The sequence below is a fragment of the Gymnogyps californianus genome, chromosome 8 (assembly GCF_018139145.2).
Source record: "Gymnogyps californianus isolate 813 chromosome 8, ASM1813914v2, whole genome shotgun sequence".
Lineage (NCBI taxonomy): Eukaryota > Metazoa > Chordata > Aves > Accipitriformes > Cathartidae > Gymnogyps > Gymnogyps californianus.
The window spans coordinates 11,114,458-11,132,402 of NC_059478.1; the positions used below are offsets into that span (position 1 = coordinate 11,114,458).

Below are 17,945 nucleotides of genomic sequence, written 5' to 3' on the forward strand. Positions count from 1 at the left end.
CCCCCCCCGGAGCGCGGCCGCCTCCCTCCCGAGCCTCCGCGCTGCCTCCTTCCCTCCCCAGGCGGCTTTGCAGCGCTCGACAAAGCCGCCGTCCCCGCCACGGGTCTCGCCGGCTCGCCGGGCCGCGCAGCCCCGCGTGGGGTGCCGGCTGTGCTCCCGCTCCCCCGGCGGGATTTGGGGTGAGAGGGGCGTAACTTCGCCCGTCTCCCGAAGCCGTCGGGGCACCGCGGAGGGACGACGGGAAGGAGGGCGATCCCAAGCAAACAGCTCCCGTAGCCCGGATTGAATCACCTTGTTTATTTTTTCCTGATGGCTTGTTGTGCTAATTGACTTGTTTTCTCCAAGGAAAGCCTATCTCTCCCTCCTCCTTCCCCACACACAGATTTTTTTTCTTCTTTTTTTTTTTTTCCTTTTTTATTCCCCCCCCCGACCGGGAGTGCTCTGCAGGAGGCTCCGGCTTGTGGAGGGATCTACCCGTTTTAAGGGAGATTCCCTTACCCCTTTGAGTCTCGTCGGTTTTAGAGCTATTACTCTCTTATTAAAACACACACACACATACAACACACTGATTTCCATCCAAAAGGGCTAATTACATTACTTACAGTAAATAGCAGCCCTGCTGTCCAGGGTCTAGTGTGCCAACAGAGAAAAAAAGTCCCGGCTTATTTCACTTGATTGACTTCATCTTTGTGTGAAATTGTGTTTTATGAGCTGTATTCTGGCACTCGGAGGAATGTAGCAACATTCAATCTGCAAATAACATTAATCTTAGCTACTTGGGGGGAAAGAGAAGGGAGGAAACTGGCTGCCTGAATCTTGGGTTACATGGAAGAGGTGACTCGAGGAGCCCCTGAGGATGTCTCTGGGATGCTTTGGAAAGGAAGTGGGGGCTGGGGTACTTCTTTCACTAGTCGCGCTCGGGTTTGGTGTGGAGCGTCCCCCAGGGAACAGGGAGCGCAGAACTGCCGCCAGGAAGATCCTTCGGTAGGGATCGAGGTGTCAGGAAACAGCCGGCAGCTGTTCCAGGGAAAGGCAAGGAAGAGTGGTGTGAAAAGTAAGTAGGAAAAAGGGAAAAGGAGGGGAAGGGGAGCAGAGCGAGAGAGATTAGCCGGGAAGGAATGCATCGCCCAGTCCCCTGCACAAAATGATCGCTCGCAGCCCTCAGCCGGGGAGCGGGCGAGGGGAGAGAGCCCCGCGAGGGCGTCCCCGGACCGCTCCGCGCCCGCCCGCCCCGTCGGCGGCCGGGGCTGGCGGCGAAGGCTGCCCGCGGAGGCTGCCGGCGGTCCTACTGCGGGTACGGGCGGGGGTCCCGCGGGGTTGATGCTCCCCGGCGGCAGCAGGGCGGGTAGAGCCCCGGTAAGTGCTCGATCCGGCCGGGACCGAGGCGGGCGACGCCGTGCCCTCCTGCCTGCGAAGCCCCGGCCCGCCTAACCACCTCCTCCGCGGCCGCCTGGTCCCGGGGCGTGGGGAGCGATCTGGCCGCTCCGTCCCGCCTCGGCTGCCCCACAACGGCGCTTCTCCTCCCTCTCCCCTCCCCGCGGCGGAGCCAGGAGCGGCGGTGCCAGCCCGAGGGGCCGCGGAACGGAGCTTCCCCCGGCGCGGAGCGGAGCGGCCCCGAGGGGAGCGGGGCCCCCGCGCCACCCTGCCCCTCGCCAGGCGCTGTCGCCGCCAACTCCCGGGACTCCGTGTTTAGGGGAGGTAATAAACCCCACCCCACCCACAGCCCCGACTGTACTGTTTGTCACTGCTTGCCCATCACTAGGGGTTGAGAGGAGTATGACAGGTCTTTGTTGTCTGAATAAAAATCAGTGGCAGCTCAAGGGAGAGAACTCCTCCTACTAAATTATCAAAAATGGGCTGGCTTTAGTCTCTTAACAAATTGGACAGAGCTCCGGAAAGCAGCAGTCCCAAATCCAACCTACAGGCACTGGGAACTTTAAAGCAACCAGGGACTGCTGAAAATAGCACTTCTTTTTGCTTTCTTTGTATTCAAAACTATATCCTTTCCCGACCGATTCTACTGCCCCAGGTCCAAGTCTCTCCAGTCAGGAGCCCCAGCTCTCCAGAACAGTAACAGATCCTTTAGCTCGCTTTTATTATTTTATTTTTAAAATTAATTATTATTACATTTTCTCCCCCTTGTTTGTTTTCTGCACATCTTCAGGAAGCCCTCGGTGCTTGTGCAAAGAGAAGCTCCTATTGCAACCTCACTCCCTGCGCTGTGCGCCTCGGTGTAAACGTTTTGGATGATCTAAAGACTCTGGGGTCTGTATATGGAAATAGTGGGGTGCAGAGCAGAAGAAAATACTTGTCCTTTCCGTCCCCCAGCCATGCTTTTCCACGGGATCTCCGGAGGCCACATCCAAGGAATCATGGAGGAGATGGAGAGGCGATCCAAGACCGAGTCCCGCCTGGCCAAAGGGGGACAGATGAACGGCCGTGAAACGGTAAGAAAGGAGCTGGCACTCTTTGAAAGGGAATCCCTGCAAGCATGGACCCGCACCGGGACAGACCCTGGCTTTGGGGAAGAGAAAGACGCTGCTTCCCCCTGCCCCTTCCCTGCCACCCCTTGCTTGTAGAAACCCTTCCGAGGCTCCCTGTAAACCCACCCGTAATGCTGGGTGCTGTGCTGGCCAGGCTCAGTTATACATTTGTCTAATCCATGTCGTTGGGTGTGCTCTCTGGAGTACCGGGGGAAAATATTTTAAATTGTAACAGGGACGGTTTTTCAGTCCTTACAGCGAAGCAGCCTTTTGCCCCTGCTCGGCTAGCTGCGGCCGCTCTGCCCCGTCCGAGCAGGGCTCCAGCCGGAGTTTCTGAGGTGTACTTTACTTTTTTTGCACTCCTGGCACCTCCCAAATTAAACCGCAAACCGCGACCGCTTACTTTTCGTAACCATTTTTGGTCTGAAGTGTGCGATTGACACAAAGAGGCACCGATCTCTCTGAATGTTATGCCCGCCGACCACTTTGCTTAGCAGTAACATCTTCTCTTTTCTTAGTCAAAGGACCACAGTCCTCACAAGTGTAATAACGGATGGCGGAGAAACCGAGTGTCACGCTGTGTTTTGTGCAAAGCGAGATCTCCCTTTCTCCAACTTGCAGGGCTTCCGCCGATCGCGCACAAGGCTCTGCACACAAAGTAACGGCCTGGAAAACTGCTTTAAGGCTTTGAGCCATAGGGTCCTTCCCCCCTTCTCTTAAATAAACTCCCGCTTTGTTATATGAGGATTTGCAATGTAAATTCAACTCGCCTTTTCAATTGCTGCAAAAAAAGGGGGCGAGGAACACAACTCCAGATTGGAAAGTGAGTGCGGAGTTGCCACTTTAAAACAGTTGCGACTTTAGAACAAGATGTTCGGGATTTTTTTCCCCTGTTACTTTATCAGCAAACGCTGCCCCAAGTTTCACGGCAGAGCTTTTGTCTCCGCCGTCCCTCCGTCTCCCTTTGTCCCGAGCGACACTCCTCGTGGGGAGCAGATTAATGGGAACTTGCAGAAGTTCGCTGATGAAAAGATGCTAGTTTTAGCTGAAACCAGCCTGTCCCACCTTTCTGTCCACGTCCCTGGCCGGGGTGGTGAGCGTTCGCGCTCACTGCTCTTTACACCATTCACCTGTTTCCGTTCTCTTAGTTCTGTTTTAAATGGCCTGGTTCTCTTTAGAGACGGGGTTTTGGCTGGTTTAAGCACGGGTGAAAATTACCGGAAAATCGGTGCAAGCCTGCACCCTCTGCCATAAACTTTTGACGCAGCAAAACTTTATTTTCCTACTTTAAAATGCCGTTCTTGTGGAGCGCTCTAAGATTAAAATGCCAAAGTAACGGGGAAGTTACAGACTTCAGCTTTAGGACCTCAGAAAAGAATGGGCTCTGCTTTTCTTACTGAGGCCTAATCAGTTGCCTTCACATATTGAAATGACATTAGATCGTTAGAAGAGGTTTAATGGGATAAACACGAAAGCTGAATCGCGGTAAATACTTTCCTAGCGGGGACGGTCCCGGTTCCCCCTCAAACTTCCCGCCGGGAGCAGAGAGTTTGTTCCCAGAGAGCAGTCTCTTTGTACAAGCCCCGGGCCCTGCGCAGGACCGCGTCCCCAGCCCGGACTGCCTGCCTGTCTTTCTCTCCCTGTCTCATCCCCTTGTGGTGTGGTTGTTTTGCAGAACATGCCCCCAATGAGCCCCGAGAAGCCTGCTTTGTGTGCTGGTTGTGGAGGGAAGATCTCAGACAGATATTACCTGCTGGCTGTTGACAAACAATGGCACCTCAGGTGTCTTAAGTGCTGTGAATGTAAACTGGCTTTGGAGTCAGAACTCACCTGCTTTGCCAAGGACGGCAGTATTTACTGCAAGGAGGATTACTACAGGTACAGCAATCAGTCCCCATGGGTTCAAAAGCACATCCCCTCAAAAGGCATTATGAACCGAAACGCTCTTTTCTCCACACGGGCTTTCAAAGGTAGCTTTTCGCAGTCAGCGATTCCTTAATCCTGTAAACGTGTCCCCTCCGAAAAGTCTCGCATGTTTAAAACCGGAACGGATCGACAGGGCACACGCCGAGTGAGCATGTGTGGCGGTACACAAACAGGCGAAGGAGAAGACTCGGGTCTGCCGCTGCTCTGCGGTATCCCTCCGTACATACCAGCGTAAGACCCAGCAAAAGTTTCCCTCTGCCCGCAGCTTGCCCGTTTTTCCGCGGGCCGGGGAGCGGGCCCCGGGCTGGCGCGGCGGGAGGGGCGGCCAGCCGCGGCGGAGCCCGCGCCGCGCAGGGGCCCGTCGCGCCCCGCCCAGCCCCGCGGCTGTCCCGCGGAGAGTGCCAGGCGGCCGGGCCCCGGGAGCGGGCACTGCGTATCCCTGCGTTACAGCTTTCCCGGGGTTCAGCTCCCCGCGGCCCTCCTCGTCTTTATGCGAACGCCAGGAGAGCGGGGACGGATTTCCCCCCGGTCCGCCTTTCGTCATGCGCACGGCCAAGCGGGAGGGCTTTTGCTGAAGTCCTGAGCGACTAGGTCAGCTCGGCAGAAAGTGCAAGGCGTTTGCCCTGGGACCCCAGTGCCGGCTCCCCGGTGGTGTTCCCGACCAGCCGCAGCACCGGCACCAGGCGGGCCAGGGGCCGCAGCCGGCCACAAGGGCCGTCCTGGGGCCGGGCAGGGCGCGACCCTGGCGGGGACAGGCTCCCTGCCGAGCTCCCGGGGCCGGGGGGGAAGGTGGGCGGCACTGGGGCAACGTCTGCCTTTACCTTTCTAGTTGATGCCCACTTTTCTGTTTCCTTCAGAAGGTTCTCCGTGCAGAGATGTGCCCGCTGCCACCTTGGGATCTCAGCCTCTGAAATGGTCATGAGAGCCAGGGAGTCGGTTTACCACCTGAGCTGCTTCACCTGCACCACCTGCAACAAGACTCTGACCACAGGCGATCACTTTGGCATGAAGGACAACCTGGTTTACTGCAGGGCCCACTTCGAGTCCCTTTTGCAAGGAGAATATCCCCCTCAGCTGAGCTACACCGAGCTGGCTGCCAAGAGCGGAGGGCTGGCCCTGCCTTACTTCAACGGCACTGGCACAGTCCAGAAGGGGAGGCCCAGGAAACGAAAGAGCCCTGCCTTGGGAGTGGACATCGTCAACTACAACTCAGGTGGGAAACACATGCCGAACCTCCCTCCCGCTCCTCCGAAAAGAGCGTTCTCGGGCTTCCCCTCAGCTAGGCAGTGCATGAGTAACTCAGCCAGGCCAAATCTTGCTTAACCATTGGAAAATCAAACAAACAGCCCTCTGAGGGCTGGAGCATTTGCAGGAAAGCTAACAGCAGCCCTCCTCAAAGGCTGTCTTTGCCTATTAATGTCAAACACCCAAACTTAGCCACTTCCCAGGGTAAAGACAAAAAAAAAGGAAAAGGAAAAAAAATCCCAACCGCAAACCCACAGCGTTCTTTCTCTATAGGAACCTCAGAGATACTCTTATCATTATTTGTATTTTATTAGCAAAAAGCACTTCACCTGTTAGACCTCAAATTAGAACTAACCAAACGGATGAGAAAAAAACCCAGAAGTTATAGTATATGGCTCCTACAATGCCAACGCAGTATGCGCATAACTCGATAATCAATTTAGAGTAATTAATTCTTCAGGCTAAATAATCCTGTTTTACTGGCACATAAACGATCGAACTGTACAAGAGGCCAACGAATAAATGTTGTTCCCTGTAACTAAGCCCTAACGAATGTAATGAAGGAGAATGGTTTCTGCTCTCTCAACGGTAGGAATGGAACAAGTGTTGCCGCGTATTAAATTTCTTCCCTAACTGCAGTCACTGAAGTACCCAAACCGTGCCTGAACACACAGTGTTAGGGGCCAGAGGTAAAGGAGTTTCAGGTATGATGAAGCAGTTTAAGCGGCGTTTCATTAGCTGGAAGACGAAAGCAGTAAGGGTAAATCCGAATTAACAAGCTACCGACTCCAAAAATTGTTTTAGCGAAACTTAAGCTCCTCACGGACGGTAACGAGGAAAGCAGGGTGTGGGAAGCAACAGTGGTGCAAGGTGTTTCCCTGTGAAGTGGGGAGCCGTTCCGGCCGGGACAGGGAGCAGGGGGCTCCGGTCTGGGCAGCGGCGGAGCGCTGCGAACCGCTGGCCCCGCCGGGGAGGCGGGAGAGGGGTCAGGGCCTCCGCTTCCAACAAACGCAGGTCGATAAAAGTGCACCGCTTTCGGCCCGGAGCTCTCTCCCCTCCACCCAAGTTCAACCCGCCGCCATTGAGATGCATAAGCAATCCTCCACCGCCCCCCCGCCAACCCCCTCCGTCCTTCCCCCGGCACCTCCTCTGGGGCTGCTTGTGAAACGGGCTTTAGCTGGGAACTGGGTAGCTGTGCAAGGCTATTTCATCTCCTCTGATGCGTAGACCTTGGAGCTAGGGTAATCACTGCGCTAATTGTTCCTTGTTAATTGAAGATGACATTGGAATCCCTGGCTACGGAGCGGTTTCCAATCAATCCTGAAAGCTGCTAAAGAAAAGGGAACCTGTAGCGCAGCCAGCATTCATTCAGTCCCGGCCTCGAATGGTGGATTTCCCGTACGCCCGCTCTTCGGTCTGTGCTATCTCTGATGCGCACACCATCACCCAAATTCCCCAGATCCCTAAATGGAAATATTTCTAGGGACAATTTATCGTTAGAATTAGGACTAGAAATTAGGGAAAGATGAAAAGTTGTGGGTATGATAAAACACCCCTTAAACTTCAGGTCAGGACTCAAGAGAGACGTTATTTGCAAACGCCGTCATAGTTTTTGTGTGCTAGTCTTAAAACTCTCCTTCTTTACAACAACGGGGCACATAAGATGTACCACTGACTCCAAAGGAGATTAAAAAGCACTAACCATTATGAAAATACAGCTCACTGCATTGAGATCTCACAGAATCCTCCGGGCAACGGAGAGGGAAAAAAAAAAAAACAGACAACAAACGCTCCAATCTGATGCTTTGGACTCAGGCTAGATGGCTGAGAAATTAGATCTGTTAGGGCCGTGATTTTTTTTTTTTTTTGTTAAGTATTATCTAGCAATGTCCAGGGTTGACACACGGTCTCGTGAAAATACAGTTTGTAGCCAAACTGTGCATCCGGTGCAAACGACTCCAGCCCATTGACCCACTGCGCTCCAGATCCAGGGGGAGGAAAACGAATCTCTAACAGTTACGAAATGAGTTGCAGTAGATGAAATCGCTTCTCGAAAGAAAAAAAGAATCTCTAAATAATTGGCAGCCACTTTCCTCCACGCGTTTTTCGTTCCCTGCCCCGTGATTCAGTAACGGCTCTTGCACGTAACCATTTACAAAGGGCAACCAGTCCACAGAAAATTAAGTGTTGGATACATGACTGCCGCCTTCAGAGGGAGAAGCGGGACACGGGTAGGATCTGGAGCACGACCCCATAGCCCAGCCCGCAGCCCGCCGGCGGGCCCTTCCTCCCGGGCATTCGCTGCGGTACGCGCTGCCCTCTTGCACGGCGGGCCGGGGGCCAGCGGGCAGCCCCGGCGCAACCTGCCCAGCGCGGCCCGGCTCCGCGGGCTGGGCTTGCCAGCCGGCGGGGGTGCGCGGAGCCGGCGCAGCGAGGCGCGCAACGGCGCGGTTCTCCCCTCCCGGCCCGGGCTCCCCGCGGCCTCCGCGGCTCGGACAGGAGAGCCGAGGGGCAGAGGCGCAGCCCTGACCCCGTCCATCGCCTGTCTGCGCTAAAGCACACCCGAGCCGGGAGACAGCGCTCCGCCTCTGAGCAGGCAACTTCTAAGTTGTATCAAAAGTTTACTCCTGTCACTCAGTGTTGGGTGAGAACCACGAATTTAACTTCCCCAGAAAACCAAACCTGTATCCCACCGAAACAGTCGTACCCGAGGGTGTCCGCATCGATATGGCAAGCCATTATGGAAAACGAATCCGACCTTTAAAAACACAACACTGCACCAAAAACTTCACCAGCTGAGCATAAACATAAGCATATTCACAAGCGATCCGGCAGTACCTGGCTCAGATTTGTGTGCACATTTTGTTTCAGGGGAGCTGAGCACAGGGCCAGAATGGAAAATCAGATTCTGCTGCCGGATCTACAACAGCTTTTCTATTCTGTATTTTGTTTAGTAGTTTAATTTCTGTTTCTCAGCTCCTCGGTTGTAAAGTGGAAACACAACAATAAATAACTCAAAATGTTATGAGGTAAAAGCCATTCATACTTGCGAGCTGTCTGGAATTAATGTGAAAAATGGAAGAAACTATTCAAAAGTACTTAAAACATTCAAGGCTTTCTCTATATTACCTCTTATATCATAGAATTAATATGTATTTTGAGGGAAACTGTGTTGACTTACAGCCCACAGGATATAGAAATGAGATGGTGAAGAAGATTTCCCTAGGAAAATATTTTACACAGCTGTTGCTCACAGAGCTGTTTACTTTATTTCATTATATATATGTGTGTGTGCGTGTGTGTGTGCAAAACTATGAAGAGTTCACTTGAAGAATTCTTGGCAATAAAAAGCAAACTGTTCTAGCTCTTTCCAAAGCAAAATTAAACAACCCCCCAATCCCCTGCAAAGAAATGAGCAATAATGTCTTGCCCAATTTTTTGCTTCCCCTTAGTTCTCCAGGCGATAGTGTAAAACTCTGCTCTGTGATGTGGCCAAACCACATAATGCTGTTTCACCCATGTAAAATAGAGAGTGAGCTAATCAGTGTATAAACCAGGATTGTCTGAGGATGCTTGGAGACCTCTTCCCATTTTCTCTCGAAAATAAAAGCCAAAATAAAGTAGATCACAGAAACAAAGGCAGTAAGCAGGACAGAGGAGCCCGAGGAAGTTTGTGCTGCTGCTCTAAACCTGAGCGACTCAAGGAAAACAACACAAATAAACAGCTTGCAACTCTCTGAAGTAAAACCTGAGGACTGAATTCTGGTACTCTGATTTATGTCAGCTCATAAGTTACGGCCCACGTAGTTTGACTGAAGGCAGTGTGATTGCTTGTGAAAACAAGTAGTAAATACAATCCAAATCTGGCCTGAAATTGTTTTTAAGGCAACTTTCAACTCCTGGTATTTTCAGAAGTGTCAGCTTACTTTGTTTGAAAGTGCAGATACACTTCTTACCAAGACTAGAAGCAAATCTAGCTATAATTAAAAATTCACCTGATTTTCTGTCAAAGTGTTGTCTTACCAGCATCTGTTCATGTTGACTTGTCTTATAATTCAAAAGAGAAAACACCTTCAAGAAGCTTTTTATTTTCTCCTGGTTTCAAGTTGCTTTGCCTCTGTTTTTAGCACTGTCAACATCAGCCTCTCTGTATTGTGTGCTTTCCCTCTTTCTCCTTCTCTCTTTTCTCTCTCTCTCTCTCAATAGGGACCAACTAGGCCTAGTAAATAATCCCATAACTATTGGAAAGCAGTTAAAAAATTCAAATGAGCAACTAATGAAACTTGGTCTAGTTTACAGACATTCTGAAACATTTTTTATTAGCTGTTCTTTAATTAATATTCCCTGCTATGATGACACCATTAATTTTCTCCTGTGTGACTGAGCTATCTTTATAAAATGAGATCCTATAAATTGGTAACTCAATTTTTTTTAAGCTGAAAATAAAAAAATAGATGTCTTTCTTACTTTTTTTTGCCAATACTGTCATTCGTTTCCCCAATATGAAGTAATGATGCCACAGTCTCCCAACAGCTGTAACTCTTGTGTACAATTCACACCCATAAAAGTGTAATCTGAAACAAATTCATCTTTCATAGACACTTTGAAAAGCCTGAATCAGGGAAAGCAGGGAAACTCTGTTAAAGTTTTGAGCCACTAGTTGGTTGCTTATAGAAATGTCCTAAATCAGTACCATCTAAGAGCTACTGCTGATTGGGATTGAGATTGAGGGACTGAATCAAGCCTTGATGCAACTGCTTTCTAGACATGTTTTACAGACGAAGGTCTTTGAGCAGTTCATATAAACTCCCAGGCAGAGTCCAAAAGCATTTATTTTATCAGCAAAAAACTCCAGATTTTATGCTTTCTTGATGAACTGTCATAACAAACTTTCCTGCTGTACATCTCTTTTTATAGGTGCTTGTGATTTGGGGGAAAAGCTCAGGAACATTCAAAATGCTCGTTTGACCTTTATTCTTCTCTCAAGCTAAGAGTGTTTCAATGAGTGAGATTTCAAAATCTGAATGAGATTTCAAATGACTCTTTGAACGCCCAAAGCGAAACCACCACCACAGGGAAAAGACTTGTTTGAAAATAAATGCCAAAGGAGAGAGAACTTTCTAAGTCTGCCCTTAGTAGGTACAGGCCCGGGGGACATAGCATGTTTTAAGAATTGGAAAAGGTCATCTTCTAGATCTTTTTTGTCTTATTTAATTACCACATCTGTACTTATCCTTGCACCATCTTAGCCCTTCCTTCCTTCCTTGCTTGCTTGCTTCCTTCCAAACAGTACATGACTCAAGATTTTTGCCTTGATTCATTTATCCTACATGATGCATGGCCACTAACTCCTTGTTTCATTTTGTTTATTGAACAGGTTGTAATGAGAATGAGGCAGATCACTTGGACAGAGACCAGCAGCCTTATCCCCCATCCCAGAAGACAAAGCGCATGCGCACCTCCTTCAAACACCACCAGCTTCGTACCATGAAGTCCTACTTTGCTATCAACCACAACCCAGATGCCAAGGACCTCAAGCAGCTTGCCCAGAAAACAGGCCTGACCAAGAGAGTTCTGCAGGTAAGAAGCCACATCACAGGCTTGACAGAATTTTCCCCTACCCCTGCCAGTCAATAGCATTTCCCTTATGTGTAACGATAGCGATATATGTAGAAATACTTTTGCTAGGTGTGTCCCTAGTGGGTGTGCAGAGGGGTATGGTATTACATGGCAGGAGTGCCGAATGTATGCCTTACCACCCCAAGGCAGCCAAATACTAAAATGTGATTTGTAATTAGTTGCATCCTCAACATGAGGAAACCGTCTCCAGAGTCTACCAACCCAGCAGATATCCTGGGATCTGTAGTCTCTCTGTGGTGACCTTATTAAGGGTAGAGGTAGCAAACCTACTAATTTCATACACACTGGGTGAAGCCTTTGGGCTCCCCTGGAGTAGTTCATGTGGCCCCTCAGTGAGCAGATCCCCCCATATGCAGGAAGCAAGCTTTGACCAGGGCCAGCCGGCTCCCTCTCTCAGTGCCTGTTAGACAACTGTACCATTAAGGACCTACATAGTAAAAAGTCACTTCCCTGTGAAGGACAGCCTAGCAAATTACATTTAAAAAAATCCCTATACGGTGTGTGCTAGTTCAGTGAAGTTAAAACAAGGTGTGTATTATATGCAGAGTGCTAAAGAAGGGCAGAGATCGAGGTAGAAGGAGAATCTATTAGCAGCAATTCCTTGTCCGTGTTACATGTCACCTAAAACATTTTCAATGAACCTTACAGAACAGAAAGACTAGGTGACCCGTATCAACAATCTGTGTGATAGGGATGGTGTCATTACCCCTCCTTCTTCAGTCTTTTAAAATGATCAAGGCAAACTTTCAGCCTTGGCAAAAATCTGCTCATTCACCCTTTGCCTCAATCTTTATCATGTATCTTGACCCCAAACCTACCCAACCCAAGAATACACTACATGGCCATCAAGGAAGTTGCTTTCCTTGGGTGAGTGAGCGAGCAGATTTTTCTTAAGGCTGCTCTATGAGGTCTGCACACTGGGCTGCAATGTTCCAGTGAGCACCCGTAGCACTGGGCCTTGTACGCAGCGTCCCACCTGTGAAAGAGTCAGTACCACCAGTAGCAAGTGAAGCTACAGAGTGACTTAGGCGATTTTCCACACAAAAAAAACCATCAAAAAATGACTTAAAAGCAAGAACAAAGACGAAAATAAGCAAAACAAAACAAGCATCGGTAAAGAAATCAATTGGGATTGGTTTGCAGGTTTGGTTTCAAAACGCAAGAGCCAAATTCAGAAGGAACCTTTTGCGGCAGGAGAATGGGGGTGTCGATAAAGCTGATGGCACCTCACTTCCGGCACCGCCCTCAGCAGACAGCGGCGCACTCACTCCACCCGGCACTGCGACCACTTTAACAGACCTGACCAATCCCACTATCACTGTAGTGACATCAGTGACCTCTAACTTGGACAGCCACGAATCCGGGAGCCCCTCACAAACTACCTTAACAAACCTTTTCTAACATTTCAGTTTTTTTTTTTTTTAATTCTTACTCTTCTTCTTTATTATTATTATTATAATTATTATTTTTATTATTTTCAAGCCTTTTTTTTTTTAAAAAATAACAAACCCACAAAATATTTGGGAAAATAAACAGCTTGATGTGTAGCATCTGCAGCCACTTGGCAAATGAGTTTGAAGTAATATGTTGCTATAATAAACGAACATTTATTGTTGTTAAATTGTACTCAAATTTTTTAAATTCATCAAATAACTGAAGAGAAGGTCATGAATCATTCTAATAAGTGCCTCTTAAAATTGTATCTTACTTATTTCCAGAACCTTGAAAAAAATGATTACTACCACATTAAAAAAAAAGATTCTTTTCCCTCCTTGATAACCAGATAAAGATCAGTTTAATTATAGCCAAAAGAATGCTGCTTCAGGATTGTATGTTCACTTACAGCACTTCTAAAAGTTTTGTATGATTTATTTTTTAAATGTTGAAAAATAAATACCAAATGAATTAAACTAATCATTGAAATAGTCAGACTGGAAGTGCCAGTGCTTTTTTCTAATGCATTAGTCACAAGCCTGATCCTCCCTGAGCACAGGGGAGTCTCACTGGGATAGCTAAATGTTCCTCTGCCAGTTCTTCACCCAGCTGGGACGTCCTTGGCCACCACTGAAAGCTGTGCCTGGATGGAGGGCTTGGAGGGAAAGACCCAGTGATGAGAGTGCATGTGGGTGAGGATGGCAGGATCAGCCTGTTGGTCTCCAAATTTGTGTCCTGTACATTAAGGAGGCAAGATCCGGAAAACACCCTCCAGAATGAGCTCACTCCTATAAGGGTATTATTAAAGTAATAACAGTGGAATAACAACTCGAGTGAGGAGTTCTACTGATCTGAAATATCACATAGGGAGGGTTTTTCATTTTTTTCTGTCAAGCAGCTCTGATTTGGAATTAAAACAAAGTAAGTGCTATTCACTACATGGCCTTGATGCCGTACCATTAGAGCAAACAGGATGTTGACCAGCTACTCTACTGAGCACAAAAATAGTTACCAAGAAGACGGATGCATGTGTACTGTTAAAATGAGGTTTTGATAAATCATACTATTTTTCAGGGAAAATGGAAATAAGCAAAATATAATTTATTAAGATGTTCAAGGAAAATGATTTCAGTACAATTTATTCATTACTATTTTGAATTTACTTTAGATGTTTCCTGAGATTGTATCAGACACTTTGTTTAACACATGAATTTAAAATCTTTGGTTCATTAACATCTCTAACATATACTTTAACTTTTTAAACTTTGTATAAAAGAAAAAAATGTTAGCAAAAATTCTTACAAAAATGGGAATTGGCAGTGAATAATTTTAAAGCAGATAAACTCAGAAGCCTTGTGGATGCTGATCTGAATACATTTCTTAGTTTACAATAGTGATCTTTCTTTTTTTAATTTTATTTAAGCTAAAAGTCTGAATGGTCTGGGCAGTGGTGAATGTTCATTTGTATCCTTTTATTGTAGTTGAACACCAATTAGATTGTGGAGAGTCTTAGAAACAAAACCGAACAAAAACCAGTCAAGATCTATGTCTTGCTTTTAGTGGATTGTTAAGAATAACTTTGCACATATACCCCACTTTTTAGACACCATCAAATCTCTTTTTTGGTGGTCAAAGTGGCTATTTAATATATTTTAAAGGTGTCCTTTTTGGCTGTATAAATGTGTGGTTACATATTGACAGTTCACTGCCCACATTAAAGTGCATTATTGTAATTTTTGCTCAGGGTTTTTAGAAAATTAGCACAGAAAAGTAGCTTATTTTTAAAAAAAGATGATGGAAGAGATGTTAACATTGTAATAGAAGAAAGGTGTGTTTGCCATTATATATTTAGCAAGTATGGTTATCATCTTCTACGGATATTAAATCTTGACTTTTCCTATTTCTATTACCTTATGGGCATTTACCACTAACCAGACCAAACGACCTTGGTAAGGCTGAGATCTTTATTAATACACTTTTACAGGTAAAAATATTGATACTTATAAATTTTGTTCTTTGACAGAACAATATATGGTACTAGAGATCTACTTTATTAAGTAGACTAATTAAAACTCAGTTCTACTATGTGCCTTATGATATACCTTGGGAGTAAGTTTGTGAAAAATCAGGATATATGTGTTGTTTGTTAAATTAACTGTTTTAAGCCCTTTTGACACCTCACTAGTTTTGTACTGTTTTACCTCTTATTTCTGAAACTCTTTTTATGGTGTATCCTGTTAGAGGGGACAAACATGTCATAGAAAGCAGTTGTGCACTCTTTCAGATATAGTTGATAAATCCAATAATCTTATATATTGAGCTTCGTGTTTATAGTACAGTAAGTGGTCTAGCAAAATTGTCCATGTTTCTTTGTTTATTGATAAATGCATTGTATAGAAACTATTTCCCCTAAATATTTATGGACCAAACAATTGTGATATATCCTATTAAATTTGTGTGAATAAACCATTTTGAATCTAAGGAGTTTTATTTCCCATCAGTTTTTTTTTTTTATTTAAAGTCTACATGTACCAGTGCGTCTCTTTGCTTTTACGGTACCTGTGAACAATTGGTATTAAACACGGAAACACGGCCTTTTAAATATTTTAAAATATGGTTCCTTCTTAGGTTTTCAATTTCTTCATATTCAATGTATATGCTACTGCTGGTGCAATTTAGATTTTAGCCTTTTAACCTCCTTTTTTGAACGTGCAAAGTAATGCCCCACTGATTTGATATTGAAACCCTGTCTTAGACTTCTAAAAAAGCCAGAAAACTAGCAGCTAAAGTAATTGCATGACAAATATAACCTAAATAATATGATGAAATGAATCAAGATTTAATGCTAGGTATATTGAACACAAAATAGAATTGCAGACCCCGAAAAGCCAGGTTGCTCTGTAGTTTAATAAATTGTCACTATGATTTCTTTCAGGGAGAACAAATCATGGGGCATTACAGCCAAACATCCCGACGTTTGAAAATTCCCTAAAGTATTAAAAGAAGGGGAAAAGTTTGATCGGAAATCCACTGCAGTGAAGACAAAGACAATATTAGGTTATGATAATCATACATTTAAAAATCTATTGAGCCAAAAAATAAAAATAAAAGACTTGATGTCATTTTCTGAATGTTAACAAAACATATGTTATTTTATGGTGTCTAATTAACAGAACTGAAGGCTTCAACAAATTGTGTGGTATTAAAAACAAATTTAGAGAAACTGTGTATAAAACCAGAGCAACCTGGCAGCAATCTACCCAGCCCATATTCGAAGAAAACTTTTCTTTAAAAAAAATCACATTTGTCAAGCACAAGTACTTGTAAAATAAAATCTGAGTGCATTCATTCCACTTGCTTGCTAATGTGTACTAGTCATATCTGTTAAATGGATTTTTGTAAATTCAAAGAGAACTTTTCACTCATTCGAGATCATAGGAATCAAAACCCAGTAACTTTAGTACTATTGTTTCTGAAATTTTTTTTTTAAAATGAGACAAATCTGCATGCACTTTTCCATCTGTCACATATAGTGTACATTTCTGTATGATGAATTTCTCTTTGATGTTTCTTGTATAATAGCTTTCATTAATAAACATTTTTTGATGCAAACATAGTTAACTTTATGTAAACACATAGCTAATTGTTCTAACTAATTTAAACTTTTCTTTTGAAAAGAAGCAGTACAGTGCAGTTCCAATATGTTATATATATCTAAAATCAAAAAGAATGAGGTAGCAATACTGTTGCACAGTGTAAAATCATTTCCTTTGGTGTTAACTTTTTAATTTTTTAACTTCTTGTATAAAACTGACATGTTTTAAAAAACATTCCTATCAGCATCAACAATAAAACAATCCCTAAATTCTTCATCAATATAAGAAAACATAAGCAGTACAGTATGTAAAGTCCTCAATGACTTTTAGAGTACAAGGATATAATTTGTGGATCCCTGAGCTGTTTACATGGTCACTATGCAATGAGCAAGTATGTTACAAAAAGTTGGTCCTAAGATTCCCAGTCCAAATCACAGATGATTTTTACAAGCCAACAAGCAAGTGTAACAATAACCAATTCTTAGTAATGAGGTTTTGTAACTGTTAAGCAACTATTTGCAGAAAGATTTTTTAAAATATATTCCTATTTAGCTGTATAGCCAAAGCATATGTTAAACAAATTAACATATAAAAGACTTGCCAGAAAATCTTTCATTAAGATGACATTTTTATTATATACTAATGAACCCTATGTAAACAATGTAACTTTTATGGATGATGGACATTAAATATTTCACTTACGTGTATCCTCAGCATTTTGCATGTTTTCTTAAGCTTTTCCAGTTTCTGAATTCTAAAAAGAAAACCATACAATTATTAACAACATAACACAAAGTTACGTACAGATTACTGCAGCGACCTCTGGAAAGCGGTAACCACGAGTGTTCTAACAGCAATAAAAAGGTATCATTTATTGGTGGCAATTATGGGAAGCATTGTTTAAACAACAGTTTTATAGTATGTTGTAAAGTTCTATTGAAAAAGGTTAGCATGGTGGACTTAATTCAAATCAGCTTGATCAGAAATTTAAGTATATTGTGAAATTCTTAAACTGAGCCTTATGCGTATTTATTACTGCAGAAAGTAAGTAAATGTAGGAAAGCAATTATTTGTGTTACAGCCATAATGTGGTTTCCCCCTGTTGTCCATAGGAAAATATTACAAACATTAGTTATTCAAATCAGTAAAGAACTTGGTGGTGTTTACGGCCAAGAAAAAAACTATGTATTATAATTTTTCTTTTGTAAATCACTGCATTCTTTAATAAGTTGGATTCCTTCTCCCCCTGGTTTAATACTTACAGACATATTTCTAGTCTAAATTATTGTCCGTGTGCTGCTTTTTTCACCTGGTTTAAATTAGAAAAATAAATTAACTAAATACTCCTGGTGAAATACTAGCGCCACTGAAGTCAATGGCAAAATCATCACTGATTAAAGTAGAACCAGGACAACTTTATTTCTCCGTGTCTGGTTAGAGACATTAAGGTTTGATTTTTCTTAACACCACTATTCTTTGTTTGGAGATAGTCCTGCACATAGTGCTCTGATTGACCTGACTAGTTGCATTAGCCAATCCAAATTTTTTGAAAGATAAAGAGCTGTCTCCTGCATTAAGAGAGTAAACATGTTGAAAGGGCAGCATTATATGAGAAAGAAAG

General features: G+C 44.9%; 1 protein-coding gene across 5 annotated transcripts; it reads left to right on the plus strand.

The window, feature by feature from the left end:
- The first annotated feature begins 825 nt into the window (after positions 1 to 825).
- LHX9 (LIM homeobox 9) lies at positions 826 to 17,031 on the plus strand. 5 transcript variants are annotated; one of them, XM_050900746.1, is made up of 7 exons: positions 826 to 1,054; positions 2,165 to 2,233; positions 2,329 to 2,447; positions 4,159 to 4,361; positions 5,267 to 5,622; positions 11,032 to 11,234; positions 12,438 to 12,880. In XM_050900746.1, exons 1-7 carry the CDS (start codon positions 826 to 828, stop codon positions 12,693 to 12,695), a joined length of 1,437 nt encoding a protein of 478 aa, XP_050756703.1. In that variant the 3' UTR covers positions 12,696 to 12,880. The 5 variants fall into 5 exon arrangements, with proteins under 5 accessions (XP_050756703.1, XP_050756705.1, XP_050756706.1 ...); XM_050900748.1 differs by lacking the exon at positions 2,165 to 2,233 and having other exon boundaries at positions 1,001 to 1,054; XM_050900749.1 differs by lacking the exons at positions 826 to 1,054; positions 12,438 to 12,880 and adding an exon at positions 15,664 to 17,031 and having other exon boundaries at positions 1,960 to 2,447.
- Positions 17,032 to 17,945: the final 914 nt, after the last annotated feature.